The sequence below is a fragment of the Alosa alosa genome, chromosome 5, assembly GCF_017589495.1.
Source record: "Alosa alosa isolate M-15738 ecotype Scorff River chromosome 5, AALO_Geno_1.1, whole genome shotgun sequence".
In the NCBI taxonomy this organism is placed as follows: domain Eukaryota; kingdom Metazoa; phylum Chordata; class Actinopteri; order Clupeiformes; family Clupeidae; genus Alosa; species Alosa alosa.
Window position 1 is genome coordinate 14,355,523 of NC_063193.1, and position 9,603 is coordinate 14,365,125.

The window sequence follows — 9,603 nt, forward strand, 5'->3', positions numbered from 1 at the left end:
CTCAAGGCGGGCTTAGAAATATTTGCTTTGCAATGGCAAATATGCCATTTGTCAGGAAATCTTTTTTAGGGACTAGTGAAAACAAGTAACCTATCTATGTTGCACAGGGCTATTGTATTTCTTTACTTATTTACAAAAGTTGCATGCTGTAACTGCGCCGATTAGAGTTGGTTCAACAAAAATCCGCCAGGTGGTGTCAATGATGTCAATGAAATCAATGATGATAGGCCTATTGATCGGTGTCCGTGTGAGTAGAAAATCTTCAGATGAAATATTCATTAAGGGTGAAATGAAAACTTAGGCTATACTGGTCTAACAGTGAAAAGAAAAATAGCCTACAAGTCAATGTGTATAGGCTATCATAGACTATTCGGTCATGATCAGCTCCCCCCCCACCCGCCCTTAAAAACTGAAGAGGAGAGGGGCAAAAGGAAACGCTCTTCTTTTAAGCAGCAAGACATTGATCATTTTTTGGGGATGCACGAAAAAGGCAAAATGCATTCTGTTTTTCTTCCACGCTCTACCAGCAGTCAGAAAAGCAGCTTTCTCACACCGACGCACGTCCTTGGCGTTTTTCATAGGCTGCGTCGGAATCGGACCTCAACTGGTGACGTGAGAGAGTGGATGCAGCCGTAACCTGGCGTTGGCAGTGGTGGCAGATGAGAGAGAAGCATGCTGCGGTCGGTAACCTGAAGCTGGCAGAGGAACGGTTTTCTGACAGTTGTCTCGTAAAAAGGAACCATATCCCATTTTACGAGAGGAAAATACTGAAGAGTATTGTCTACGACGCTGTCTTTCTGTGTGCAAAAGTTTTGATATTTTGCAAAGTTATGATGTTGCTCTTTATAATATGCTACAGATAATTATGGAAAGTCATGATGTCAGGAATCTAGCATTTGCCATGTTGGGTGTTAAAAGCAAATTATCGTTCATTTGGTGCAAATAATAAGAGGACCAAAGTAGCCTAATGATTTCAAAAGTGTAACTGGGAAAATGGATCCACTTTTCAACGTAACTAATTCATCAAGCAACTGGACTAAGTCATCGGAAACAAATGACACAAATCATGAGAACCAATTTGTGCAAGCCGTTTGGAAAGTGGCTCTTTGGGCACTAGCTTACAGCATCATCATCATCGTATCCGTTGTGGGAAATATAGTGGTAATATGGATCATACTGGCACACAAACGCATGAGAACTGTGACAAACTACTTTCTTGTGAACTTAGCGTTTGCCGAAGCATCTATGTCAGCCTTCAACACTGTCATCAACTTCATCTATGGAGCGCACAATAACTGGTATTTTGGCTTGGGTTACTGTCGGTTCCACAACTTCTTTCCAATTGCCGCAGTTTTTTCAAGTATCTATTCAATGACAGCAATTGCTTTAGACAGGTAAGTGTCTTGTAAAATATTCTTGGAATTTATTTTATTTTTATTGTATACTACCCGGACGCTCAGAATACAGAAGAACATAATATAATAGACGATTTTCTGCTGTTATACATTGAATTGAATTTATATTTAATTTCCCTTGGGGATCAATAAAGTATCTATCTATCTATCTATCTATCTTACATGGAAGTTGCAAATTGCTTAAAAAAGGACAATGAGTTCATTCCACATTGTGTAATTAATGACAATCATGTTGCATGCCAATCTCATTAATGACAATCATGTATGTGCCAATGTGTTCAGAAGTGATGGATGGACTGTTATTTTTGTATGCAAGCAAATTAGAGCTAAATAATTAATAATCATTTGCATGAGCAAACATGCCAGTTTCTACGTGAGCCAACCCATCATCTTTGACATGCACAATATGTTAAGCAGAAATGAGATGCTCAGAGGAGCTCACCAATGCCCATGGGAAGCCAAAGCAAAGTACTGTATGAATGCACAGCTACCTGTCATTCAACCTCCAACATTGTTGCTAGTGACTGCTTGTCATCCATCTAGTAACACTCGATTCATCATAGTGATGGCTTGGTTACTGTGCAAGGCTATAGGAGGAATTCTCACTCTGTATGCAAGGAGTGTCCTGTGTGCGCACAGCCATTTGTTTGTTGGCACGGACGTCTGAGACAGCTTACAGTCTGCCCTTAACATGGTGAAAATGAATTACACAGCAGATAAAGCCAGGCACTGGGGAAACTCTTGCAGGACAGGTGCACATTTTGACTTGAGCTGTGCCTTGCATCACTTGATCAATTGTACCTGATTAATGTTGATATCTGCTTTAAAAAAAAAAAGCAAGGAAGAGGAACCCCATATTTCATTGTAAACAGCACTGAATCAGTCCCACACTGAGAACCAGCAAAGAGAGACTTTGCTTAGATGCAGTGATCTACAGCCCAGCAACATTTTCAAATTTCCCCTTTACTCTCTGACGGTTGGCGCAGCAGGCAATAGGATATAACTCACCAGCTCTTTCCCCTTTTTCCCTATGTGCAATTGCAGAAACTTGACCTTTGCGACACTGTAAAAATTTAATTACCCCTAGGAGTTTGAGTCTGGGGGGTAGATATGGTATGAGATGGCAGGAGGCAGCAGGTCCCTCATCAGGTCTATATTATGCTGGAAGTCAGTTGTGACATCCAGCCCTCTAAACTCATCAGTGACATATCAGAGTTAGGTATGAAGAACTAATACATTTTTCATACATCAATTTTTGAAGAGTTGTTGTTTGTACTTTATGTTTATGTTATAATTCTGTTAAATATAATTTAGTCTATTGGTATCTTGTTTTATTGTTATTATTATTTAGGTTATACTAATTGCACTGTTTACACTGTTGATTTGAATTTTATTGGAATGTTAATTGATGTCATTTTAAGTCGCTTTGGAAAAAAGCATCTGTTAAGAACCATATCACATTTATAGTTACATGCAGGGATGTACAGTAGTGGAGGCTAAACGTAAGTAAACACAGTTTATCCACCTCTGAAATTTCAGAAATAGAGGTTATCCACCTCTCAAAAGAGTTTATTCACCAATTGCACACTCATCAACACTCTAGGAACCATTTAATACCACTGGTATTGTTATAAACATTGGACAATAACCTCCACCATCATCAAACATGTTCTGAATGCCTTTTAAAAATCCGATACCGCATGGCGCACTCCACCTTACCTCACCTCAGTTTACCCAACTCTTATTTTACCACTACACTCCTGGTTACATGATGTGTTTCAATACCCATGTTTTGAAATTAATTAATTTAACTAGATTTTATTTGAGGAAAATAACATAGCCTATATCCTCATTGAATAAGGCTTTCATTTTGTTGTTTTGTTTTATTGTTTGTCTCAAGCTGGCTCGAGATGTTTACTTTGTTTTCAGAGCTCAGTGGAAAGCCTCCATGGAAATTGGCCATGCCTCGGCAAAGCCTTTCCATATTCCCTTTGCTAACATGGTTAATACAGCTTTCCCCCAGATCCAACATCTGCTGCTGCCACCGCCACCTCCGTTGAGTCATCACCTCACCATCTCACACCCAGCTCTGCTCACTTTCGCAAATAGCCCTGAAGCCGTCACCTCCTCATGTGAATAGCAGTTGTCAGCCTCATGCACTGATGTGGCGCTGCTCAGATCAATGATGACGATACTGAAGCTCACTTTTACCCTCTAGTTTCCTCAGTTTCCTCAGCATACATACACACACACACACACACACACACACACACACACACACAAATGCACACACACAAAGACATGCATGCACACACACACACACACACACACACACACACACACACACACACACACACAAACACACAAAGACATGCATGCACACACACACACACACACACACAAAGACATGCACACACACACACACACACACACACACACACACACACACACACACACACACACACAAAAACACACAAACACACACACACACACACACACACACACACACACACACACACACACACACACACCATACACACACAGGAGATCGATGGCCTCAGCAGTGGATTGTGTGTCCAGGTACTATTGCCACAAGAGGGTATTTTACTTTGCATTTGTCAGGGGAAATGTCCACCTCCTCAATAAAAAGGGGCACTGCTGTGGTGCAGGAATAAAAACAGTCTGAACAATCTGATGAATGATTCTGCAGCGTCGCCAACACACAAAGACACCATGGGCCCCTTTATAACTTCATTTGTTTTTGGCTTGTTTGACACAATGATAAGAAAATCAAAATCCTTTCAAAACTAACCCCCCTGTGGAGGCAACAGAGCCATGGAAACCAAGGACAATAATGACATTTTGCGACCCAGACAAAATGAAAAATAAGAAAGCTGTTAGCATTCACTCCTTGATTACTCCCTCCCTGTAGCCCATTATAGCTACCGTGCATCTCACTGAGCTGTGGGATTGTTCTTTGTTTTTTTTTCTGGGTCTTGAGGGCATGGAAAATGCCCTTCTAACATTTGCTGCTATATGCATCTTTTTAGTTTTATGTTCCTCTTATATGGAGTAAAACCATGTCCAATTCAGTCTTTTCTCCATCTCAATAAAGTGCTTTTTATCTACCTTTTACCAAAGGTTCATCCATCATGCATCAGATAAACAAATGATATCCACTAGCAACTTTGTCTCAGTTTTGAGGTTTGTTTCAGCAAAAGTAGAGCTTTATGAAAATGCATGATGGATTGAGATTATTACTTAGTAATTCCTTTATTATTTCCCCTTCATGGCATTTTGAATCTAATGCTTTAGAAGATGCCTGTTAGATATTTTAAACGTTAAATAGTCACTCTTTTTGGCAGCCTATTGTAGATTGAGGCTCTGTTTACCTCTACTTACTTATAACTGGACACATTCCAGGTCACCCCTCTGACCACAAGTGTGGTTCAGACCAGAGAAGGGGCAGCTAATGTTCAATCAGCCAAGAATTTGATAAAGGTAACAGGACAGACATTAATAGACAATTTTAGAATCTGAGCCCACATCTTCAATCAATGATGAGGTCGTGCTACAGTTCATTATTGGAGTGTTAACAATATTGTGCTTTTATTCTCCAAAACGTACCAATTTCTCATTTAGATCCTTGTTCAAATATTCAGAAAGTCAAAGGTGTAAAGGAATTGTCATCTTGGCTGTGTACAGACGGTGTAAGGATTCCTTGAAAGTGCCTGACCACATTATCCTCAACTGAACTTGCAGCTTATTCACTGTTGAAATACCAGCAATGCGTGGCAATTATGTGCCCACACAACCATAAAATGTCCTCATCCAGGGGCAATTAGCCACCTGTCGTTTGTGGAGAAATACCTCCTCGCTTTTCCCTGCTAACTTTTCTATCGTCACTCTCCAGACAGAATCTATAGGCCTCTATGGGACTGAGGCCTGATCTCTCAGGGCCATCTGTCGTGAGTCTTGTCACCTGCCGAATCTCTTCTCCCCCGCCCTGACTGTTACCCGTTAGCCTCTCTCCTCGTCTCCACACTTCCCTGAATCAAACAAGCTCTGATTAAATTGTCCCAGCCCTCAAAGTCCTCGGAGTGCTTTCATGTCGTGGTCCCAGCTGACTGTCATCACACTCCATCTCCTTCTCCTGACTACTCTACGCTCTATTGAATCAGTGGCGAGGTTGTCACCGCTGACTCCTGTCCTGTTTGCGACGTTGTTCTCTCTTCTCGCCACCTGATCTGATCTCTTATGCAAGCATTGTCCATTTCCCAACTGACAGGTTCAGCTCTCCTGAAAGCTCCTTTGGAGAAATGGGCTTGTCAGACTGACGTCAGGGTTAATACCCAGCTATCAGACCGACAATTTGTGCAATACGGTCAAGACGTGGGCTGGGTGTTGGCCAAGGCCTGCATCAATTGAAATGAATGGTTCTAAACTACAATTGATTCTGCTGGTTATATACTGTAAGTTGGATATAACTTTCAGCTGAGTTGAAACTTTTAGAGATAAGCCTATAGGCCACCATCTGTAAATCACATTATTTTGACACATAAATTTGATTCGACTCAATTTCCTGTGAACAGGACAATCTCATTCTCACAACAGCGGGCGCCTGCTTTTCCCTCACCCCTTCAGTTTGCGCAAATCTGCAGGTGGTCAGAGTGTAGAATATGTCGACAGACACCTCATTAGCAAAGAGCTCCAGTACAGTACTGAAAAAAAAAGACAAATCTGAGTATGAGTATGAATCAAAATGCTTCTCTGCCACTGTGGTGTGGTGTGGTATGCCATATTGAACAGCCTTTTCCTTCCTTGGACAGGTACATGGCCATTATCCATCCCCTCAAACAGCGGATGACTGCCACTGAGACCATGGTGGTCATCGGCGTGATCTGGGTCCTGGCCCTCGTGCTGGCCTTCCCCCAGTTCTATTACTCGGACCTCGACTACTTCCCAACGCGTGTGGTGTGCTACATCGACTGGCCTGTCTACATCGAGAAGATGTGAGTCTGCAGGTTTCTGACTGCATTTTATTCGATTCTCAGACATGTTCTTATGGTAGAATTTGATTTCCGCTTGATGGAAAAGAAATGTCATACATTTATAAGTGCATAACGACAGAGAGTGCACTGTATGAATATAGACATAACCAAGGTAAACTGTTCCTTCTAGATGTTTCCTTACAGTTTTTTACAATTGTTTACACACGTTTTCAAAACTCTGTGTCTATTTTTCAAAACTCCACACACAAAACCCACAACTGCTCACACAAAATGCAAAATGCCCCAAATCTCCAGCAAAATGACACACAACATTCAAAATGTCAAAACACATGTTTAAAGCAAACATTAAGCCTCCACATTACAAACACTTTTGTCATAATATGACATTTTGGATACATCATGTACACACTGTTGCTCAAAACCTAAAAGCTCTTCTGTCTTAGGCTTTCTATATGTATTTCCATACAAGAGTGAGGTTACGGTATCAACAAAGAGAAGTTGAAATACACAGTAAAAATGCAAAGCAATATTGAAACCAAAAATAGTGATTTTTCCCAAATAATTTGCTGTTGTGAATACAGTATTTTACAGCAAACAAGAAAAAAAACAAAGAAGAATACAGTGACCACCAGATGTACATGGAGTTTGAAAACACTGAGTTTTTTTTTTTTCTAAAGACAAGTGTGTGTGTGTGTGTGTGTGTGTGTGTGTGGGAGGGGTGGGGGGTGCGTGTACAGTATGTATTCATAGGCCTATAGACCCTTTCAACTGCAGAAACAAACAATTCTACAGTAAGCATTCCTAAGGCATTTCTGGAGGCACAGAAAAATGTATTGAGCTAATGGTGCTGTAACATGGGGACAAACAAAAATAGAGTAAAAAGACACATTTATTTTGTAGAACATTACTGTAAGCTAAAGTCTGATTACTGTATTTTCTCTATTTTAAAAAGTATCTGCATTTGGTTCTGAATATTTCAACCGGAAATCCTCTAGGAGCAGATTGAAAGGGTCTATACCTATATAGAGAGTATATCTATTCATAGACCTATACTAAGGCAATGATTGGATGGTGTTCAGTAAAGTAAAGAGTGTTTACACATGTGAAGAGAAAGAGTGAAGCACTGGTGATTTAGTGTGGCATTTTGATGGGTTTGTGTTTGAAGAACGAAATCAAGTTACTTCCTGTTAGATTTTTTGTGTGTTAGGTAGAAAAAATTTGTGTGTGGTGTTTTGCAAAATGTGTTTTAGTCAATTGAAAACTAGGTCAAACACTGAGAATTAGTGTATGGTTTTGCAGATTTGGTGTCGGGTTATGATGTTTAAAGGACATGTTTAGAAAATTGTGTGACAAGCAAAGATTTAGTGTGTAAGCAGTTGAAAAAACTGTAAACAGCCTTGTAGTGAATCAACACTTAACTTGAAGTAACTGTTCCATAAACAAGTGAGATTACTCTGTATAATGAACTTGTAAATCAATTAGGCACTCAAGACAAATGTCCCTTTGACTCTAGTCTCACTTTGTCCTCAACAATATATAGAGCTGCTTAAATTAAAATTATATATATGTTGCAGCCTTCAGCTCTTCTGTTAAGTGAAATCTCTCTTCTTTTTTTGGTGTGTTGTTTATTTTTTTAATTGCAGTCTTCTTAAAAGAGACAGAGTGCTCTCATTAAGTGTAATCTCATTCCATTTATCATGAGCAATAAATAAGCATGAATTGAATGAGTACAATGCCTTTGCTTTATGCATTTAATTTAGAGGCATCAATTCTCACCATATGAGACACGCATGATCATTCACCACAAAAGCAACAGCCATTAGTGATACGTTCCAGTCTGTGTTTGTCTGCAGTGGAATTGGAAAATCAACACATGGTAATATTGTATAGGGCCCGGTGAACATGTAACATCTGCGTTTATTGAAGCACGGAAATAGGAATGAAATTAAACCCACTGATGGCTCAGCATACTGACAGGCTGAGGAATACAGAAGCCTTACCTGTGTGAAATCTTCCTTTGATACCTGTCTTCCTTCATTAGGCTGTGTAGTGTCTTACATCTTAAAACATCTTAAAACATCTTGTGTCTTACATCTTACACCTTAAAACAAAAGTAAAACGCCCATCTTTCACCTTTCCCCCCTCACAGTTTTTTTTTTTGTTGTTGTTGTTTTTGCCATGGGTCACTTTATTATTGTTGTGAATCAGTGACTTGATGAGATGGAATGCCATTTGTTCTTTTTCTCACAGCTGTTTAGACCTTCTCTATTAATACACCAAGGCGCATGTTGACACGTGTGATGGATAGTTTTAAAAGCACAGTTCAGCTCAGTGACAGTTTGAGGTGTAAATTTCGAGGTGTAAAATGTCAGCCAATCTTCTAATGCAGAAGGCAGAACACTAAAGGGGGGGGACAAAGGGGTTTCCACATATAGACACGCGTGTGCAATGTTGTATGTCTCCTTCTGTCTGATCCTCAAGCAGTTAAGCAGTACACAACTCTTCACTCTCTCACTCTCACTCTCTCTCTATCTCTCTCTTTCTCTTTCTCTCTCAAACACACACAAACCACTCCATTTTGCTTTTCACAGTTCCGAATATACACCACAGGTGTCTATAAATGCAGCATCTGCTGTGCTTCCACCATTTTGTCTCGGAGTGTCATTGTTTGGCTGTTGGCTAGGTTTCACACGTTGATTGTTTGCAATAAATAGCAGCAAGACAAAACATTGTCCGTGTTGGAATAGCTCTTGTACTTATTACTATTTTAATGAAACTGTAATGACTTGCACTTATGGGTTAAGTGGGCTGAGCCTGTGAGCTACAGTAATTCAGTTTGTGTGTGTGTTTGTGTGTGTGTGTGTGTGTGTGTGTGTGTGTGTGTGTGTGTGTGTGTGTGTTTGTGTGTGTGTGTGTGTGTGTGTGTGTGTTTGTGTGTGTGTGTGTGTGTGTGTGTGTGTGTGTGTGTGTGTGTGTGTGTGTGTGTGTGTGTGTGTGTGTGTGTGTGTGTGATTCATGATGGTATCTGTGTGTGTGGGATGAAAGCTAATGGACATGTCTGATTTGGGGGAACTCCAGGGCCAAACAGGGGCCACTGTGTCTGTCTGCTCATATTGACCACATTAGCTTGTCATTGACTATAAATCATGCCTGGGTTGGTTAGTAACTTGTAACTT

At 40.3% G+C, this 9,603-nt stretch overlaps 1 protein-coding gene across 1 annotated transcript in view; it reads left to right on the forward strand.

Annotated features, from left to right (window-relative positions):
• Positions 1-464: 464 nt before the first annotated feature.
• Positions 465-9,603, forward strand: part of tacr1a (tachykinin receptor 1a) — a 20,407-nt gene continuing 11,268 nt past the window's right edge. The window contains exons 1-2 of the mRNA XM_048244437.1: positions 465-1,394; positions 6,245-6,427. Of these exons, the coding sequence (XP_048100394.1) occupies positions 994-1,394; positions 6,245-6,427 (584 nt within the window). The 5' untranslated portion in view covers positions 465-993. The remainder of the gene's footprint in view (positions 1,395-6,244; positions 6,428-9,603) is intronic.